The 21576-nt window shown below is 34.7% G+C and overlaps 2 protein-coding genes across 3 annotated transcripts; one reads left to right on the forward strand and one right to left on the reverse strand.

The window, feature by feature from the left end:
- Window positions 1–185: 185 nt before the first annotated feature.
- On the reverse strand, window positions 186–960 carry LOC108468394 (E3 ubiquitin-protein ligase SIRP1-like). The gene has a single exon (XM_017769280.2). It carries the CDS (start codon window positions 782–784, stop codon window positions 296–298), a length of 489 nt encoding a protein of 162 aa, XP_017624769.2. The 5' UTR covers window positions 785–960; the 3' UTR covers window positions 186–295.
- A 200-nt stretch (window positions 961–1160) lies between these two features.
- LOC108469657 (uncharacterized) lies at window positions 1161–21240 on the forward strand. Of its 2 annotated transcripts, XM_017770630.2 has the most exons (23): window positions 1161–1779; window positions 2358–2616; window positions 2734–2839; window positions 2925–3066; window positions 3309–3570; window positions 5104–5471; window positions 6066–6139; window positions 6920–7064; window positions 7233–7419; window positions 8120–8351; window positions 8476–8970; window positions 9643–9700; window positions 10571–10658; window positions 11365–11439; window positions 11542–11625; window positions 11777–11920; window positions 16908–16980; window positions 18679–18761; window positions 18852–18906; window positions 19865–19937; window positions 20017–20221; window positions 20648–20719; window positions 20909–21240. In XM_017770630.2, exons 1-20 carry the CDS (start codon window positions 1500–1502, stop codon window positions 19925–19927), a joined length of 3273 nt encoding a protein of 1090 aa, XP_017626119.1. In that variant the 5' UTR covers window positions 1161–1499; the 3' UTR covers window positions 19928–19937; window positions 20017–20221; window positions 20648–20719; window positions 20909–21240. The 2 variants fall into 2 exon arrangements, with proteins under 2 accessions (XP_017626119.1, XP_017626117.1); XM_017770628.2 differs by having other exon boundaries at window positions 20648–21240.
- Window positions 21241–21576: the final 336 nt, after the last annotated feature.

Consider the following 21576-nt stretch of genomic DNA (forward strand, 5'->3'; position numbering starts at 1 on the left):
AACTTTAAACAAAAATATTTATGATTGCATTTGGTTGTTGCTATGTCTCAATTAATCTCCTATGCTGCATATTTTATCATAGTGATTTAATTTTGCATATTTTTATTTTGTTTAATGTATTATTTTGTGTTTTCATGTTATTTTCATAAAATAATTTTATTTTTCATTAGTTCATCTCATTTTTTTCTTTATTAAATTGTTTCATTAATGGCTCCAACAAATTACTAAATCTTAACAGAAGTTACACAATAACATAGGAAATAAATGAAGGCCAATGAAAAGTTGATATCTAAACCTAATTCGTTGGCATCTGGAACCGGCAAAGAGGACAATAATGGCTCTGCTTCAACCACTTCTCGATGCAATCGCCATGAAAAGTATGAGAACAAGGCATCCGAGAAGCATAAAACCCAACCTCCAGCTCCTCCAAACATATCATGCAATCTTCTTCACCTCCAGCTTCTACTTTGACCATCTTTACCATCTCCTTAACCAATGACTCTTTAGTCGGAACCATACCATAGTTACTGCTTTCAAACTCCAATGCCGATTCAGCCAAAGCTCTTCCCATCAAAACCCCGTCACTGTGAACGTGAAGGTGTTCCACAACGGAAGCTTGTATCACCGATCGCAAGGGCAAGACTTCACGATTAGTTCCTATGCTACAAATCCCACGTACAAAAATTTCATGAACGAAGTTGTGATAAGCAAGGGAGGCCGTCTTGATTCGGAGTCTTCTAAACGTGGGAAACAGAACTTGGTCAAACAGGTATTGGTTTTCCATAATGTCGAGCTTGAAACGAAAGGTTTCTCGTAAGGACGCATGGTTGGTGATGGTGGAGATGTCTGCTAAGCAATCATGGTGGACGGATATGAAAAAAAAGTCAATGGTTAATTCAATATTGATGAACTGGGAAGCAATATCATGAGATTGTGAGATGATGTTGTCTTCAAAAGTTTGCTGGTGAATGATATCATACTCGTATGGAGTTGAAGCCATTAAGAAAAACTTCAGAAACAAGAAAGCTTTAAAGCAACCAGAATAAGTTTAAACTTGAGAAGAAGGAAAGCTTAAAGAAATCAGATTTTTTTGAAGTTCCTAACTCTCGTAATGCTATTTTATAAGATGACGATGGCGGTTTAAAAGTATTGGGTTAGAAAAAGGAAACATCATTTGTTAAAGGGCTATATTGCAAATATACCATGTATTAATAACTCCTAATACAGAATAAAAGGATACTCTTCAACCTTGATTGTGCAGTTAACAGCCGACTCAAAATCCAACTGAGCAACTACATTTCAAGTTCTATTTTCAATATTGTTGGTTTCTTCAGCAACACAGCCACCGGCAAAATAGTGCAGACGTATTTTGCCTCACGAAGTTTGCGCGCTAATTTCATTTCCTTTCTTTATTTCCTCGCCAATTTTTGTCAACTGTTCATCTTCGCGCAGCGCGGTTCCATTCCATCAAGGAAAATCAGAGATTCTGTTAATTCACCATGTCGTTGAAACTATTGCTTCTCGTTTTAGGGTTCCTGGTGTACTCTCCGAGAAGCAATCTTGGAGAATCTTCCACCTGTTTGACGGTTTACAAAGAAGGCGGTGCGCCTGCGGTGTTCCAATCCCCTAAATGCCCTCGCTGGAAAATTCCGAATCATTCCGGTGAACGCTCCCCCACTACCGCGACGGGGCGCTGTCAATCAGCTGTGCTTCAGGGTCGAAGGAAGCACATGGAAGATCGCACTGTCTGCATGCTCGATCTCCACATTCCCTTCCCGAGTATCTCTCTTTCTTCATATCTATTTTTTTTTTATGCGGCTTCGTGGTTTTATTAGAATGCGTTCGAATTAGTCTTACTATTAATATTTTTTTTTTGTAGAAAGGATAAATTGATGTTGCAATTTAATGACAGTTTTTATGCTATGGTTTGAGAATGAGATTCTAGGGTTTTTCATTGAATGAATTTGCTTTTGGTTGTTTACTAACAAACTTTATCACTTTGTTTAAGAAAAAAAAAATCCTTCTTATAAGATTGAAGTTATGATGTTTTGTCGGTTAATTAAATGCTTAGCTCTTTTCTAATGACTGTAACCAATGTAGCAATGATATTAACGTAACCAAAGAAGGTTGAATTATAAAAGTGGACAGATAAACTTCAATAGTTTACTTCTGACTTAGTGGTCTTATAGAGGTAATTTTGTTTGAAAAGGATCTTTCAAAATAATGTAAGATTTGGTATTTTTGCTTATTTTGTGATGGTTGAAGAAGTTTGTACGTATCAATGATTTAATAACTTTGTCTTACGACTCATGCTATGTTTTATTTTTAATATATAAATTTTTGATACATTGGAGCAGGCAAAATAGGGGTTAAGGAAGTTTCAGTCGGAGTTGTTGCAGTTTTTGATGGTCATAATGGTGCTGAAGCTAGTGAGATGGCTTCAAAACTTTTACTGGAGTATTTTGCTTTACATACATATTTCCTTTTGGATGCAACTTTTTCCTTTGTATTGAAGAAGCAGTCAAGTAGGTTGCCAAATGTGGGAAAAGGGGATATTGTTTTCCAAGTGCTTAATTGGGACAAAGAGATTGGAAAGCATGGCTTGAACTTTGAAAGGTGATATCATTTGTAACTCACACCATATTTATGTTTGAGTTCCTTGTTTTAGAAAAATGGATATAGCTGTTGCTTGCTGTTGACAATTCTTAAACCAAAGTATTAATGCTTGCTCAGATTTAAGTTTTCAATCCCAGAAAATCTTGATGATTCTTTTCACTTGGGTATATTGAAGGAAGCTTTGTTAAGGGCAATCCATGACATAGATGCAACATTTTCTAAGGTATCGTCAATTAGTTTTATCTTTCCTTATTCAGAACTATGTGCATTAAACTTTCTTTGTATTGATGTGATTTTAATCTGTGAAGGAAGCATCTAGAAATAACCTTGCTTCGGGTTCAACAGCTACAATTATACTGATAGCAGATGGTCAAATTTTAGTTGCTAATATTGGAGATTCCAAAGCCATTCTGTGTTCCGAAAAATTCCATTCTCCTTCTGAGGCTAGAGGTCAGATGAATATTTGGTTGCCACTTGAATTGACCTAAAATTTTCCTGGACTCAAATATTTCCACAGCCAAATTAAAATATTTTTTCTCCACCTCCTTCCTGTAGAAAGTGTTTCTCATTGAGTTTTATCTGCCGAATTACATCATTGCATGTCAGAGTATGACAGTTAGATATATATATATTCACCATATCTACAAGAACATGGCAACGTACATTCATCTCTTGTAACTTGCATATTGCAGAAACTTTGTTACAATTGTACAGGGAGCGGAGGCGCAACGGTGCTGTTTCACCTTTTAGAAGTTCCAACTTTAAAGTGGCTGCATCCAGTGGATTGGTACGTTATATTGTCAAGGAACTAACTAGAGATCATCACCCTGATCGAGATGATGAAAGGTCTCGAGTAGAAGCAGCTGGTGGCTATGTTGTTGAATGGGGTGGTGTATCACGTGTGAATGGTCAGCTGGCGATCTCCCGTTCTATTGGTGATGTATCATACAAAAGGTGATGTTCTAAATTGGAAGAGTCAGTCTCTGCATCGTGTTCATCTAGCTTCCCTCCATTTATCTTCTTCTTTGGCTATAGCCTTCTGAAAATTTTGAGACTACAATTCTCATCGCTTGGTTCAGTGTAAAATGTTCAAAGTAAAACTGAACTTGCTGGTCAAATCTACAGACATCGTAGTAACCTTTTTGAAAGGATGGAGTTATTTTATTCAGAGCATGGCTCTATGTTCATAAAAAGGTGTTCTATCATGCATATATTGGTTTCTTTGATGATTCTCATTTATATGTTAAGGCATGTGGATTGGGGTAGTCTAAAATTGGAAGTAGGTAGGTTCTTTAGGCTTTTCTTTTCTTTTTCCTACTAGAAATCTATAAATTCGATATGTCCTTCCTCAAGTATGTGACTGTGAATTCCTGATGGAGCGTGTCTAGCAGCAGGCTCTGCCTTAATGTCATCTTATAGTTGTGATTGGATTCTGCACTGCTTCATGTTGGAGCAGACAGATAAAGGAGCCCTACCTTCTACCCTGGCAGTTTGTTGTTTTTAGATCATATAGAATGGTTTGCTTTATTTACAAAATAATTATTAATATTCACATATTACAAGAAATGGGAAATATTCTGATTTGAGATATGCGAGGATTCATATTTTGCTATCCATTATTTAAAGATTGTACTAACATTTTATCAGTTATCCATGTCCTTTAGCTTTACATTCTGTTTGTTTTTCCAATTAAAAAGTTCTCATCTTGCCTATTATAGTTGTGCTTGGGTCTTGCACTGCTCCATGTGAGGGCATGTAAAGAAAGGAGCCCTACCCAGTACCCACTTCCCTGGCAGCTTGTGTACTGTTTTTTTCTTTTTCTTTTCTTTTTTTTGTGAAAGCAGTTCTGTTTTTAGATAAAATATAGAACAGTTTGTTTTTGTTTTTTTTTTTTTTTTTAAAGGAATCTAAAAAAATAATTTATTAATAAGAATGGAAAATATCTTTATTAGACAAACAAAGATTAATCTTTTGGAATCTATTGTTTGGTACTAACGTTATCTAATTTATCACTTTAAAAAAACATTTTCTATTTTTTCTCTGTCTGTGCTTTCTGTTTTACTTTTACATTCTATTTGTTTTCTCAATCATCAATCTCCAAATTTCCATCTTGCTTTTTATAGTTGTGATTGGACCTAGCACTGCTTCATTTGAGTGCAGACAAGGAAAGGAGCCCTACCCTCTTCCCTTGCAATGTGTTGTACCGTTGTTTGATAATATAGAATTTTTTTCATTAAAAAAAAAACTATTAAAACTCACATTTTACTATGAAATCTTGAATACCCTGATTGAACTATGCAAAGATTACTTTTGATAACTATTATTTAGATGGTACTAACATTTTCTAAGATATGTCTGTGCTTTCTTCTCCACTTCTACATTTTGTTTGTTTTTCCAATCAACAATTTCCATCTTGCTTCTTATATTTTGAAAAGCATTTTTTTTTTTTTTAAGAATATTAAAGTTATTATGTGCATGTTTCTCCAGTTATGGTGTTATCGCTGCACCAGAGGTGACAGATTGGCAATCTCTGACTGCTAATGATAGCTATTTGGTGGTTGGCTCTGATGGCATTTTTGAAAAGCTGAGCTTGCAGGATGTATGTGATTTACTTTGGGAAGTAAAGAATCATGATACTGTTGGATCAAGACTATCTTCTTCATGCGCACTCTCACTAGCTGATTGCTTAGTGAATACTGCTTTCGAGAGGGGCAGCATGGACAATATGGCAGCTATAGTGGTTCCACTGGGATCTGCTTTTCTATCTCAAAACTTGCTGACTGAAAGATGTGGAAGGAAAGGGGCCAAGGAATTCCCAGCTAATAGACTACAAAAATTCATTCATGGACGATCAAGTAAGAATCTCTTGGTAGACTTTCTTGTGAATGTTCTTTGAATGGAACATGCGCTGATTGAATTCACTTATAATTGGAAGAAATTGCAAATAAGGAAGTTTAATAAATTTGACCTTCACTGCTTCGTTCAAAATAGACCTAAGCTGTCTTAAATATGTGTTCTTCTTCTTAGCTTCATGAATGCACAAATCAATTAAAACTCAGAGCCATATGTTTGCTTGAAATAGCCATCTTCATTGGTGGAGAAAATTCCATTGTAGTGCTATAATCTTTCTTTGCATTTGTTGTTTCCTCCGCAAGGTGTAGGCTTATTGATGTTCTGGGCGTTGTTTAGGTAAGTTTTCATTCACTGGCGTAACATGGGTATGCATGCCCCCATTTAAGTGCATTTGTCATGTATCTTTTCTGTTCTCTTGCAAAATGTTGTTTATGTGCTATATTTTTTGGCATTTTTAGCTGTAGGTTTTGACCTGTAGTTTGATGATGCATCTTAGTTATTTAAATTCATTTATTTATTTTAAATGTTTGCTACTTTGTTAAATAATTATTTTCAAATTTTTAATAGGATTGATTCCTTTTTGCTATCATGATCAGGTGATGATATTAGTCCAGACCTACTGCAGTTGGAATCTACTCATCCAATCACGACTAAGTTTAACAGGCTATTGGTAAGGCTGAGAGGCTAATTTGTTATGGAGATGTATTTCCAGTTTTTTCCCCAATCCAAGAGATATATCTAGGGAGTGTTGAATTTTTTAGAAAAGACTCAGTTCTACCCTGTCCAGCTGTATGGCTTTTCAATTCGGAAGATGTGAAGACCTTTCTACTGTTAAACATGGATTTGGGGAACTGCAAGGCATTTCTTGTTTTTTTTTTTTTTTTTTCTTTTTGTATCTATGAACTCTGACATGGGCCTTAACTTTCCATTGTGGCAAGAACTAGGGCTGTTCGTTTTAAAGGAAAATTTATAACCTGAGAGGAAAAGAAAACTAGATAGTAATTTGGGAAACTCTGCTTTGATCTAAGCATGCATTTTTTATTTTTTTTTGTTGCTTCATTCCCTCTCTTCTGAGTGACTCCTGCTGTTATATTTTTGTCAGGTTTGAATGAAAAAAGTTGATTTTATCAAAATCACAATATGCCAACTATATGTTAGGTTCTCCCTGTTTTCCCAGTTGAAGGCCAATTATTATGATGCTGACTGTAATGTTCCTTTGCTTTGTGCAACATTATTCTCTTACAACTTACAAGGTGTTTGGAACTAAAATCAAATTCCCGTTTAGTTGTCTTTACTGTCATGTTAGACTTTGAGTTGTACCATGCCTGTGGCATAAAGGTAATTTGGCATTATAGTCATTGGAGTTGATTGAGATGATAGAAACTCTTGTAGGTGTTGGCACCCTATTGTAGGAATTTTTTTGTGATTTTGTTTCTCTTTTGCCATATAGGTTCAAGGAAAACGTAGCAGTTATAGCTGTTTCTATTTATCTGAGAATCTCAATGATGATGTGGATGATACAATTCAGACTCAAAAGGAAGATTATGTGCATGACCTACCCCAGGCTTTACCTAATGCCTTTGAACGACCCTGTGGTATGTAAAGTTCTATCTATTCTTTTTATCTGGCCGGCTGGGTTTGTTAGTCCTTAGATTCACTATGGTTTTCCTGTTTGATTCATTGGTAGGAATTGAAGCACATTGACTTCCTTAATGTGTACAATGACTGGAGTATTGCGGTAATTTTTCTTTAAACCATGTCAGGTGGACCTTTAAATGTGTACAATGACCGGAGTTTATGCTTAAACTTTGGGATGACTGTTGATGGAGCTAATGATCAATGTGTAAATCCTGAGGGCTTCGCTAGTTTCCTTGGTTTGCTTGAATCCATACCCTTCCATGATACTAGTTCAAGTTATGGGACAGAAGAGTATCCAATGCCAGACTCTAGGTTTATTCTATTCTTTGCTTAATGCTTTACTCCCCCATTTGGCATTAACCTTGGTTATCTTCCATGGCATCGATCCTCCTCATCACTGAGTTTAAATGCATTGATCTCCTCCAAAAACTTCATTATCTTGGATCACCTCCTTAGTAGTGATCTTTGGAAAAATTGCCTCTGATTCATGTTAAAATATGTAAAGTAATATAAATAGATATTTATATGTTTATATTCATATATATCCACATATACATTGTTGCTTCTTTATTTTATGTTTTCTCAATATGAAATATAATTTGGTTTACATTAAACTAGAGACACTTCTGTCATTGAAAAAGATGTGGACTATTTCTTTTGTGGATGATATTCTAGTCCTACAATTTTGTTCCTAACAAGGTGATAGACAATCACCATTGACGGGCACTAGATGCCCCATCTGCAAGGAAAATGGATATCGATTGTTGCTAAATGTTTTAGGAGAACATAAGTGGTGGAAATTAGAATATATCTTTTTACCTTATTTCCCTAGAGATCAAAATTTTGTTATCTTTAATGCAAACAATAGATAAATTTTGAACTGAAGTGCAATTTTGTATGGTTAAGATGATTAGGTTTTCTCCAATTAGAAAACAAAGGTTAAAAATAGAAATTTGGTGGTTGTTTATCATCATTTCACCATTATGACAGTCTTGTACCTCTCTTTTATCAGGTATATTCTAAAGAAAAGATTTGGTCGTGGTTCTTACGGTGAGGTATGGTTGTCGTTTAGTTGGAATTGTCATCATGGCAGTGATGCTTCAAGATGGGGTGAAGAAAACAAGACTACCGATTTTGGTGATATTCATTTTGATACATATGGCAGTAGTTCACGTTGTAATACATCTAGGAATGATAGTCATGTTGGTTCTGATGGCAACCTGTTTATTCTGAAACGCATAATGGTAAATCTTTCTCAAGTTTTTTATGTTGACCTCATTTTTATCTTCCTTAAATGAGTGTTTAGTTCTATCTTGTTTGTTACTGTTTTGTCTGGATCATCTTATGCCATTATCTTCCCTATCACAGGTGGAGAGAGGGGCTTCTGTTTACTTAAGTGGTCTAAGAGAGAAGTACTTTGGTGAAGTCTTCTTAAATGCTTCTAGAAACCTTGGAAGTTTTCCATCGGGTGAAGTATCGGAACCTTTCTTAGAGGAATCACAATCTGGTTATGGTGACACATTAGATGCAAATTTAGAATTAGGAATCACTTTGAGTCCTGAAAATATATATCTGAACAAATCTGGATTTCACGGGGCTGCTTCTGAAGAAGGTTTGAACCATATTGCAAGATATGTTGAGTCATTTGAATCACGGTCTAATGAAATATGGCTTGTATTTCATTACGAGGGCATGTCACTATCGAAGCTTATGTATACCATGGAAGAAGCCGTACATAATGCAGCTGAAGAAAGGGTTGAAGAAGTAAAACAAGTTCGCGTATTGCGTCCATCAAAATGGTGGCATTGGTTGAGGACAACAGAAGAAGGACAAGAAGAAATGCGCGATCTTATTTGGCAATTGGTACATCATCTTCCAATTAAAGATTTCAGATTTAAGTTTTTTTTTTTCTTTTTTTATATATTCTTTTTCAGCTCTCATATTTCTTATTCTCTTCTTTCAACTAAACAAACGAGTTAAGTTTCTTTCTCTCTTTCTTATACTAGAATCCTTCAACTCATTTCAAACGCTATTGGCTATATCCCGAAATCCTAGCTAGGATAATATACTATTTGGTTCATGAGTTTGGCTTCAATGTTCAATTTGGTACCTAAGTTTTGTCAATTTGATACTTGAGTTGTTTTTTGTCCCAATTAAGTACCTGAATTTGGCTTTAATGTTCAATTTGGTACCTGAGTTATTTATCCCAATTAAGTACCTATGTTTTTTTACCAAAGCACACATGTCGAATATTCATTAGGCCACATGATACTTTCTGGTCTGTGTACCAAATTGAACATTGAAGCTAAACTCAAGTACCAAATGGTATGTTAACCCATCCTAGCTTGACTTTAGTGAACAGTTCTGTAATTCAAGTTTTAGCAAAACTTGTTTCAAATCTCATCTTAGTAACATATTTTGGCTTATATTTGTTTCCTTCTAGGAGTTTCTCATGTTCTAATAATATTGTATCTGCTATTGTTATCTTAATTTAACTGCTGATTTCTTGTATGCTTTCGCTTTTCATTTGCTCAGTTGGTTGCACTGAAGTCCTGTCACGATCGCAATATTACCCACAGGGATATCAAACCTGGTGAGGATGGCAATGCCTTCTATAGATGTGTTGTTAACTGTGTGTTAAATTTAAAAAAAGAAAAAGAAAAATAAGAACCTTGGCATATTTCTGAAAATGCCTTTGCTAGGTCCAAGCTTTACTATTTGTTTCCATTAGCTTAAATGATTATATTTGGGTTATCCCTGTTATACACTCACCTCTTGGATTTTCTGTTGAGATATACTACATGAGTACAATTCTACCTAATTGTGATGCTTTGCTTTTAATAGTCTATCATGTTGGGGTACCTGAGTATGTTTCTATGGTATGTGCTGGTTAAGGAGTTGGGGTCTAGATGAGAGCTATGCATGTGAATAGCATTGATCTTGATAACTAGACTGCCAGCCTGGTGGGTTGGGGATGGAAGGGATTTGATGACATATGAGAGTACTATAATGTTTTACTTTTTCTTTTCTGCTATTATTTTGTATCTATACAACTTTGATTTTGGATTCATCAACCTGATAAGTCGCATATTGGGAGCACGAGAATTCTATCCTTCTTGGAAAGTTGTACTAACAGTAGGTGAAAGAAATTTGCTTAATTAACCTAAAGATCTTGTCAACTTCTGTGAATGATATGATTTTGTTAATGAGATAGCAAATGGCATTATATTCATTCCACTTTTTGTTTATCTTTGTAAGCCTATAAATGCTGGCTTCATTGTTAGATACTGTTTGAAAACATTTAGAAGTTCGCTTGTGAAACATTCTATAACCATATCTGCAGTTCATAGGGATAAGTTGATACATAATGATTCCTTTGTTTCTTTAGTTTTCCTATCTAGTTTTTAGAATATTATTCTGACTTACTGCTAATTGGTATGCTTTTCATTTTTCCTATTGGAAGAGAACATGGTTATATGCTTTGAGGACCAAAAAACTGGAAGATGCTTGAGAGAAATTCCAAATGAAGATAAGAATTTTACCACTAGAATGTAATTTTCTTCTTATCTTATTAAAACTGTTGTAAATGTTAAATTTGCTTCTCTTTGCCGTTAGTATGCATGTTTTACGCTTTTACTCATTCATTTGAAACTCCAAGGTCCTGAAGGTGTGATGCATATAGTAAGTGGTTCATCCATATTAGAAGTGCTCTTCTCGTTTCTTTTATTTCATGAAGACTTCTTACCTTCTTGAGTCTTTCTGCCAGACTGTGCAAGCTCAAAATGGATTCAGCAATAACTTATTGCTTTCATATTCTTGTTAAGGTTTTATTGCTGCAATTTTCAGTTGCACTGTGCATGCTTCAAAATTTCTCTGTTACTATACTTCTGTCCCAACTTCTCTCTTCTTTGAGACTTCTCGACTACTAAGTTCTAGTGCTTTACATGTCAATCAATGAGACTTGTAAGCCATGTTTGATCTCTTTGTTTGTACGTGTCTGTCTATTGGCTAACATGCACCTAGTTTTGAATACTTCAAGTGAACTTTTTACAACAAAAAATAGCACAAATTTGTTACTCTGTCATGTAATTTCAGATTTAGTAATTTTGTATTTTAGAATGAGTTAACTAACAGGAAAGAATTTTTTATAAAATGATTTACATTTGCAATCGTGGAAAAGCTTAGGTCTTGTAAGAAACAAGTGCATTAAAAGCCATCTGAGTTAATGTTATTAATGTCCTTTCTGCAAATTGTTAGGCGCATCATTGACTTTGGAAGTTCAATAGATGGGTTTACAATGAAGCATTTATACGGATCAGCTGGACCTTCTAGGTGGGGTTTCTATTTAAGATATTTCTGTGTTTTTCCTTATCCATGAGTTTGGCTCCCAAGAGAAAAAGAACTTATGACAGATAACTACTCTTATCTTTTCAGATCTGAGCAAACTCATGATTATAGTCCACCTGAAGCTTTTCTTAATGCTAGTTGGTATCAAGGGCCCACAAGCACTTCTTTGAAGTATGTCAAGATCCTTTTCATCATTTTTCTATATCAATTGTTCTTCTCCTAGACTTTGATTTTATTTTACTTTTTTTTTTTTTCAAGTTCTTGATCAAATTCTATTACATTTTTTTATTAAACCTAGAGTGCTTTTCAAATATGTTGACAGATATGATATGTGGAGCGTAGGTGTTGTGATCTTAGAGATGATCTTGGGGACACCAAATGTATTTCAGATAAGTGCTCTGACACGCACTCTTCTAGATCATCATATCGAGGGTTGGAACGAAGACTTGAAGGAGCTTGCTTATAAGTACGTTTCAGTGACATTTTTTATCTTAGAAAATTATAAGAAATGACCTTCCTTTAATTTTCTGCTTCTCTTTACATGGATAAGCCAATTAATATACTACCCTCCTCTTTAATGCATCCTTCATGAATGTCATGTAGCTTACTTGCATCTCTTTTTGTAGGATGAATTTGAAAGGATATTAACTATTTTCTAATTTCTAATTTCTTTATCTCCCTTTTTCTTTGTTAAATGAGGTCGGGAAGAATCATTTCTCAGTTTTTGGTCCTTAAGGAAAAAGAAATACACTGACCAGGTTGTTTTGGACACAGGCTTGTTAGATGGGACCAATGTTGTGTTAGCAGAACAAGTGTATTTAACGAAGTTTATGAAATTACGCTGTGATTTGAGCTTCTCTCCTGTCGAAACTTTAATCGGACAGTTAAAATCTTAGTTGTAGCCGTGTCTGTGAAATAGTGAGGGCTTTTATTAGGAACCTATTTGTGAAAAAAAACAGGATATTTTCTATTTATTTTCCACAAGAGATTACATACATATTTATACACATAGTTAGCCTAACTAAGGTAACTTTACGTTAGGAAAACAGAATAATTGCAGGGATACTGTACAGCCTTAAAGTTAGGGATAGAATATTTTTAGAATCATATTTGATATGCTCAAATATTCTGAAATCTGACACTCCCCCTCAAGCTGGGAAGTGGATATCATCCATTCTCAGCTTGCTTATTAATTTCTGAAACAACTTCCCAGACAATCCTTTGGTAAGTATATCTGCTAGTTGTTCATCGGTGAACACAAATGGAGTGCAAATTAAGCCACTGTCCAGTTTTTCCTTTATGAAATGTCTGTCCACCTCAACGTGCTTCGTTCGATCATGTTGAACTGGATTATGTGCGATATTGATAGCAGACTTATTATCGCAATACAACTTCATTGGACCTTCCCACTTGATCTTCAAGTCTTCCAATATAATATTTAGCCATAACAACTCACAAACTCCAAGAGCCATTGCCCTAAATTCAGCTTCTGCACTAGATCTAGCCACAACGTTTTGTTTTTTACTCCTCCAAGTCACAAGGTTGCCTCTTAGGAAAGTGCAGTAACCAGAGGTTAATCTTCTATCAACCATAGATCCTGCATAATCTGCATCAGTATAGGCTTCAAGGGTTAAATTTTCTCCTTTTTTAAATAAGATTCCTTTGCCTGGCGTACCTTTTAAGTACTGTAGAATCTGATATACAGCACTAAGATGTGATTCCTTAGGATTGTGCATAAACTGACTTACAACACCTACTGCATAGGCAATATCTGATTTGGTATGGGACAAATAAATAAGCTTCCCCACAAGTTTTTGATATGACCTTCTATCAACTGCTGTATCTTCTAATACATCTCCGAGTCTGTGGTTCACCTCTATGGGTGTCTCTGCTGGTTTACAGCCCAACTTGCCTGTTTCTGTCAACAAATCAACTATGTATTTTTGCTGAGATATGAATATTCCTTCCCGAGAGTGCCACTTCAATACCAAGGAAATACCTTTCTTTCGGCTACACCATTTTGTTGGGGTGTACTAACACAAGATGACTTTTCTTGAAAATATGCTGAGAGGAATTGATTGAAATAATCCTTGGCATTGTCTGACCTAAACCTTTTTATTTCGACCCCAAATTGTGTTTTGATCATGTTGTAAAAAATTGGAAAGACAGACCTAACATCAGATTTTTGTTTTAAAAGAAAAATCCAAGACACACGAGTACAATCATCAATAAAGGATACAAACCACCGAGCTCCAGAAATATTTGAAATATTGGATGGCCCCCAAACATCATTATGAACAAGAGTAAAAGGAGTGGATGTTCTTTTATTGCTTACTGGAAAAGAGGTACGTTTATGTTTTGCAAGTTCACAGATATCACAATGAAATTTTTCAACAGTTAATTCTTTGAATAGTGAAGGAAACATAATTTTAAGGACTCTAAACGATGGGTGACCAAGGCGAAGGTGATAGAGCCAAATTTGGTCTTTATTGGTTTTAATAGACTCGGATATGAGAGATAAATGTGAGGAATTCAGAACACTAACTTCTTCACTGGATTCTTCAAGATAGTATAGGCCATTTATTTCCTTAGCATGTCCAATCATCCTCTTCGTATTCTGTTCCTGAAAAAGACGTCGATTGTGATAGAAAACCACTTTACAGTTAGAGTCTTTGGTAATTTTTTTAATGGATAAAAGATTGGTAAATAATTTTGGAACATGAAGGACATTTTTAAGTGTAAGGTTTTTGTTTATAACAATATCACCTTGACCAGCAACTGTGATCACAGAACCATCAGCTACTGATATTTTTCTACTACTAGAACAAAGTGTATATGAAACAAATTTTTGTGAGGAGTGGGTCATGTGGTCTGTAGCTCCTGAGTCAATGACCTAAGAACTTTTGGTATCTGCATTTGAGACTTTAGAACTTTGAGGAGAGGATATACCTGAAAAGGCCAAACTACAAGTACCTGTTGAAGAAATTTTTTCCAATGATCCCAGCAAATTTTTTAACTTCTCAATTTCTTCTTTATTGAATTCAATAGGTAATTCCTGAGAATTGTTTTTTTCATCTAGCTGTCTAACTGTATTTGCTCATCCTTGTCCCTTTGATTGTTCACCTTTCTCTGAAAAATTTTTGTTTGTTGTCTGTGGCTTCCCATGGAGTTTCCAGCATCTGTCTTTAGTGTGACGAGCCTTTTTGCAGTAGGTGCACCATACGGAATCCTTGTTAAAAGACTTTGTACGTTCTATCTGTCTATTATCTTCACTAGTTGGCTGCTCCAGGCCAAATCTCCTCTCATTTACTGCATTAGTAACCAAGGCTGAACTATCCACTTGATTGTTCTCCACCATAACTCCTCTTCTTCCTTCCTCAGCAAGAACAATTGCAATTGTTTCATTTAGTGATGGTAGTTCCTCTTTTCCAAGTATTTGAACTCTTACTGCATCAAACTCAACATTCAATCCAGCAAGAAAATCATAAATTCGATCCTTTTCAACAAACCTTTTTAGAAGTGCTGCATCTTCACTGCATTTCATCTGAATGCACTGGTAATGATCCATCTCTTGCCACAAACTTTGCAACAGATTGGAATACTCCGTGATTGATCGACTTCCTTGCTTGGTGGATGAAATCTTAGTCTTGATTTCATAGATTTGAGCAGCATCTCGAACTTTAGAATAAGTCTGCTTCACAGCTTCCCATATTTCTTTGGATGTGCTAAGAAACATGCATGTATCACTGATTTCTGGCATCATAGAGTTCCATAACCAAGACATTACCATAGTCTTGTTCATCCCAAGCATCAAACTTAGGGTCCCCTTCTTTAGGTCCAATTCCGAGTAAGTGACTCAGCTTTCCTCTTCCTTTCAAGAAGGTACGAACCAGTTGGGACCATTTCAGATAATTTTTTTCATTTAGCCTGTAGGCTACTTGGATATTCTGAAACTCACTCATTGGGTTTGAGTTGTTTACAGAAATTTCTGAGCCCTCCCTAGTGTTACTGGTCTTGACAATTTCAGTCATGTTGTGTCTGAACAAGTTCTATAGACTTGAGGACTGGGAGTCAGAAAAAAAATAGGCTAAAGAAACCGGCTAAAAAAAACCCAAAAATCGGGCTAAATAACAAGCTCTGATACCATGTGAAAAAAAAACAGGATATTTTTTATTTATTTTCCACAAGAGATTACATACATATTTATACACATAGTTAGCCTAACTAAGGTAACTTTATGTTAGGAAAACAGAATAATTGCAGGGATACTGTACAGCCTTAAAAGTTAGGGATAGAATATTTTTAGAATCGTATTTGATATACTCAAATATTCTGAAATCTGATACTATTAGATGCAAATTCTTTGGATTTGGGAGGTTAGTGCTGGCTGTGTTAGTACCTTAGATGAATTCTAATGTGGGGTTTCATTTGATATGTATATATACAAGGTTAGAACTTTTGGAAAGAAAAGAACAAAAGTTTGAAGATATTTCAGGCTTCTGTGGCATGCATGGAGCATACACTGTACTGTCTAGAAACATTCTGCTTATTGTTGTTGCGTTCTTGTCCTTTACTTTTTATGCCACTTCAATGGTTTTTTGTTGACCAGCAGTGAGTTCTGTCGGTTCACTTTATTTGGTTTACAAGTATTGAAAACAAATAAAATCAACTTGACCTTTCAAAGTAAACTGACCGACTTAAGGCCTTTAAGGTGATGGACTGCATTGCAGAGGCTGGAGGTGAAGGGTGATTGGTGTAGCTTGTTTGTGTTGGCCGTACAACATTGAGAGCTGTGAGGGTTGTGGCCTGGACCTGACTGGTCAGCTGCTGAATGGTGTGGGTGAGGGAGTGGGCACAGAGGAACTTGAGGAAGAAAAGAGAAGAATAGAATGAACCTGATTTGAAGACTGAAGTTGGGGATTTTTCATTTATTTTATGAAATAGTGTTGACATGGTTATCATAGGATAACTGGGTATGGGTATGGGTATTTGGTCTTATAAATAAGACAAGTTAACCAAGTGTCAGTTTACTTAATCAGTTTGGTTTGAAAATATAAAATGGCAAACCGATTTAATAAACATATTCAAACCAATCACTCCCACTGACTTAAACCCAAACCAAACTTAATGGAGCTGTTATAGTCGATTTCAGTTGGTTTAGTTGGTTAATCTGACTACTGCTCACCCCTAGGAGAGAAGTAGATGAGCTATTATGTTTAAAGAACCTATGGATCTCTAATATTTATTCTTCAGTGTTTCAGCCAACTGATATAGCAAATAGGCTCTTATTTATATAACTCAATGGTTTATTTGAAACAGCCAACAAATTTTATGCTCAAACATATCATCTAGGCTTTTAACGTTTGTGAGAGGATTTGTCAAATAATAGACTATGTTCTACTTGGAAGAAATGGTGTCTAGTATCCTTATAATTCCTTAAGTCTTGGTTTCAGGCTTAGATCCTTCATGGAATTGTGCATTCTAATCACTGGGAGTTCCTCCAAACATCATCATGCGATGAACCAAGTAAGTTCCAATCCTCATTGCTAAAAGAATCCATATGTATGTTATTGCAAGAACATGTTAGAATATTGCACAGTAATATATTTGGTTGATGTTTCACCTTCAGTTACCGTTCCCCATGGTTTGAATTTTTCTTGTTGTACAGGCTGTGAATCGAGTAGAAGCCAATTTCTGTGATTGACAATTTCCTTGCTCAATTTCTCAACCATTCTGAGCATTATATTTCCTTTTTGTCATCTCATCGGTGATTAAACCATTTCTTGGTAGAATCCTCTTAATCTGGTTTGAGGTTTTCACTGTAGATTATGAATTAAATTGCAATACCACAATTAGATATTGTCGATATGTCTAAGCTAGTAAGTATGAAGGTGTGATTCATGCATTTAGGGTGTAATATATTTTCATGTGACGGAATAATAAAAATAAAAATAAAGCAATGGTTAACTGAATTAGTAGGTAAATTAGTAGTTCATTATAAGTTAGTCTGTCACTTGTTATTTGAGAAAAAGTAGTCTCACAATGTGGTAGTCTCCTATGAACTTATACTGGAACATTAAATAGTGCAAATCCCGAATATGCCCTTAATCCCAAATACAGAATACTTAACACTCTTCCCTAAGCTGGAGCATCTCTATGTGTACCCAGCTGTTACAAATTTATCGTATTTTGGAACCAGATAAGGATTTTATAAACAAGTTCTGCTTATTGGTTGGTAGAATTCATTAACTGTGCATGAAACACATCTGCATAAGTTTGCCTTTAGATGACAATCCACCTCAGTCTGTTTGATTCTTTCATGCACACTGGATTTGAGGCTATAAGAGAAGCTTCATATTATCACGAATAAGAGTCACAGTCTCTTATTGCTTAAATACAACATCTGATGTTTCAACCAAACCAATTCACAAGTAGTATTGCCAGGGCAGTGTACCGATTCAGCCCTTTATCTTGCAACCACTGTCTTATCTTTTACTCTTTAAAGACAGTGTGAGAGAGCTTGCCTGTAGCAAACTACACAACTTTAAATTGAGTTTTCTTTATTGGAAATCAGATCTGTTCAAGTCTGACACGAAGAATAGAATTTTTGAATTTTAACATATTAAAACTGTCTCATCACTGAATAACAAAAACTGGACATGGGTTTTGGATCAATAGGTAAAGACACTGTTTGATGGTTTTATGTTCTTTTGTATTTGTTTGGGAAAGGGAAAAAAGGTTAGGGTTTAATAATCATAAATTTGCCTCCAAGAATGTATGACCATGTTATTTGGGAAAAGTAGTCTCCGAACGTTGCAGTTTCTTATGTATCTATATTAGAACATTAAATAGTTCAAATGACTGATATATCCTCCAACCTAAATACTTGATATCACTTTGCAGAAAATTAATCCAAATATTGAAAATATTTTACACCATCTAATTTGAGGCTTATCTTGCATACTAGATAGTAAGAAAATGTTCAAATGAATAAAAATTGTATTGAACTCATTTAGATGCTCAGTGCTACTTCCTATGGTATGCCATTCTTATTTCTTCAGAAGACAGTTAACAAAGGCCTAGAGATGAAATTTTAAGTCATAGTTAAGACAAACGATGCATCCTAAAATGGATGGTGCTCCATGGATGCCTTTATTAATGTTCGTATCCCTGTCATGAAATTGATTTCCTATGTTTAGTAGTTTACCTTCTCATTTGATATAGGCTGGCATGTCACCTGCTTCTTGGAAATGCTCTGAAGAATTTTTCTCCCGTCAAATAAGGAGTAGAGACCCTCTGAAGCTTGGGTAGGTTCTTTCTGTAATATATGATTATCTGATTTCACTACGTCTTAATATTTCTGCCTGCTTATATTTTTGTTTCAAAATTTTGTGCAGATTTCCAAATGTTTGGGCTTTGCGGTTAGTGCGTGACTTGTTACGCTGGGACCCTGTAAGTTTTCATATTTACAACTTCAGGGGAAAATTATTAATGCATTTGCTTTTTAAAATCTAATGATAGATAATAAATGAAACTTTAATATGTTACTTGTGCAGTTATGCTTCTATTCAAAAATGCTTTTGGTGGGGAACTGTACAAAATGTTTTTTTTTCTTTCAGTTTAGTAGAAACTTCATGCTCAACTACAAATCATTAACTTTTTCTTTGTAATATTCATAGGCTCAAGTGACTTTTTAAGGGGAAAATGCCTCCATAAAACTTTCATTGTTCTTTGAAGTAGTCAAGAGCATGAGAATTGTTTTTTTGTCAGCTATTTTTGTTTGTTCGCTTGAGAATAGCATCAAGTTTCAATTCATTTGTTACAAGAAAAAAACATGATAAAAGTAGTTTTTGAGAATTTTGAAGATAATAAAAAAAACTATAATTTCTCTGTAAATGCGGGTAATTTCTTTTTAACAGTCTTATGTAATCATTTCAAATTATATAAGAGCATTATTTAGATATGTCAAATATAGTTTGATTTGATTTTAAAAACTTGAACCCATCTGACCTTAATAATTGCAGTGTCAAACTGGACCTGAATCTTGAAACCAAAGTAATCCAAACTCAAAATGGTCCAAATCCAAATTGACCTCAAATTACTGTTTAAAACACTTGACTCGACCGATTGAGAGGTTTGGTTATTTTAGCCATAAAAGGCAGTAGTTGAGTGGTTCTTTCAACCTTATTTAGATAAATAAGCTTTTTCCATCACATCGTTTGCTTTTGTATCTCCTTCACAAATTGGTAAGGTGTTGAATGTTGTATAGCTATTAGATTGACAAATGATGTGTCTATGCAATTTGTCCTTTTCCTTGATTTTACTATCCGCTTATGTACAAAAGAGAGTTATATATAATTGATCATAAATATGACGTGTTGGGGCTTGAAATGCATTTTTTATTTTGTAGGACGATCGATTAAGTGTTGGCGATGCTTTGAGGCATCCGTATTTCCAACCTCACAAAAGTTGAAGAACGCAAGGTCAACCATTTTTCTCAAAGTTAAAGATTGTTCATAGAAAAGTCTCGGTAGTTAGTTATGTTCATTTCTGATTTTCCAGGTTATTACCTAATACATGAAGGCTGAGGAAGTTGGAAGTTTGATTTTCGAAAGTCACTGCAAAGAATACATTTAAAATGGATGGAAGGTGGATTCATTTTGAAATATCCATTGCCAGGCTCTTTGCAACACAGAATGCTATGTACGGGTGCCATTTAGATGAAGGCTGAAACTATCATGGCATCTGCTAAAGTGATGACTGCAAGGTATGCTTATTATCTCGTGAAAGAAAATGGGCAAAATAGTCAAAAACCGGCAGTGATCTCTCAGATATAGCCTAGTGTTAGAGGGGATTAACTTAGTATGAAGTGTAGACTTGCATCTTAAGGGTACGATCTTCTATAACAGCACATGCATTTTGAACTCTAGCTCTAATGGTGGTTGTCTCTAACGTCATTTGCAATATATATACACGCACGTACGTACATTTATATAGAGAGAGAGAGATAAATTTGCATTAGTATAAAATTTTTGTACTTGCATAACCTTTTATATGGTTTATATTTTAACTATTGAACCTTAATATTTCATGGTCTTTTCATATATATATTCAATTCAAATGATATAATTATTAATTCGGAAATTCGGCTTTCTTGAGTATAACAGGGTTTTAATCTTTTATTTGTGTTTAGTGCTCAAGGTGGGGCTCTCTCTATTAGACTGGATCCACTGCCCACAAAATCAGACGGCCGCGGAACATTCAGGTCATTGTTATGAAAGTAAACACTCTTTTTTCGTTTTTGAAAAAAATATATTTGTTCATATTATATCCAAAAGTATCTTCTTTTAGATCTAAATAGAAAATAATACAAGTATTCTCCATACTTTTAGAACACATGATCTTCGACTTTACTGTTGTTTATTTTTCAAATGGACGGATTCTTGTTTTGCAGCAATAGCATGAGTGAAGATGAAAGAGGGGTCAAAAACTGTTTAGCGTTGATATTAGGTTTTTGGGAATCACTTTCTATTTTGTAAAAGATTCGATATTAGCTCTGATGGAGTACATTTTCAGTCAAAGATTACACCCAAACATATAAAAACAGGAGTCCACGCGCCACCCTATTTCTCATTTAGAGTAAAAGCTGGTTCCCAAATAACGAAAGAAAGCACAAGAAACAGGCAACTCTTCGGTTCAATGTGCTGAACATTTTTTTTTTCTTAGAGAAGAGTAAGACTCGATTTGATTAGAGAAAATAAAAAATCTTTTTGAGTTTCAAGTTAATCCAATTAAGTTATCTGGTTTTTAAGTCAACCCAAATAAGCAAGTCGAGTTGAATTTTACAGCTTAAATAATAAGTTGGTGTAATTATTTATTTGGTCCTTGTCAATTTTAAAAACGAGTAAATTAGTTTATTTTTAACAAAATTATAAAAAAATTCAAAATATTTGTGAAAAATTATATTCTAACATATGTAAACTAAAAATTTTAAAAATTCTAAACGACATATAAAAAGAGTTAAGATTTTAAAACAATAATTTTAGACCTAAATAAATAAACCAACAATCTAAGTTTATCATATTAAAATATTATGTATTTTTTTTATCTTGAAAGAGTTTT

Source organism: Gossypium arboreum, chromosome 8, assembly GCF_025698485.1.
Source record: "Gossypium arboreum isolate Shixiya-1 chromosome 8, ASM2569848v2, whole genome shotgun sequence".
Classification (NCBI taxonomy): domain Eukaryota; kingdom Viridiplantae; phylum Streptophyta; class Magnoliopsida; order Malvales; family Malvaceae; genus Gossypium; species Gossypium arboreum.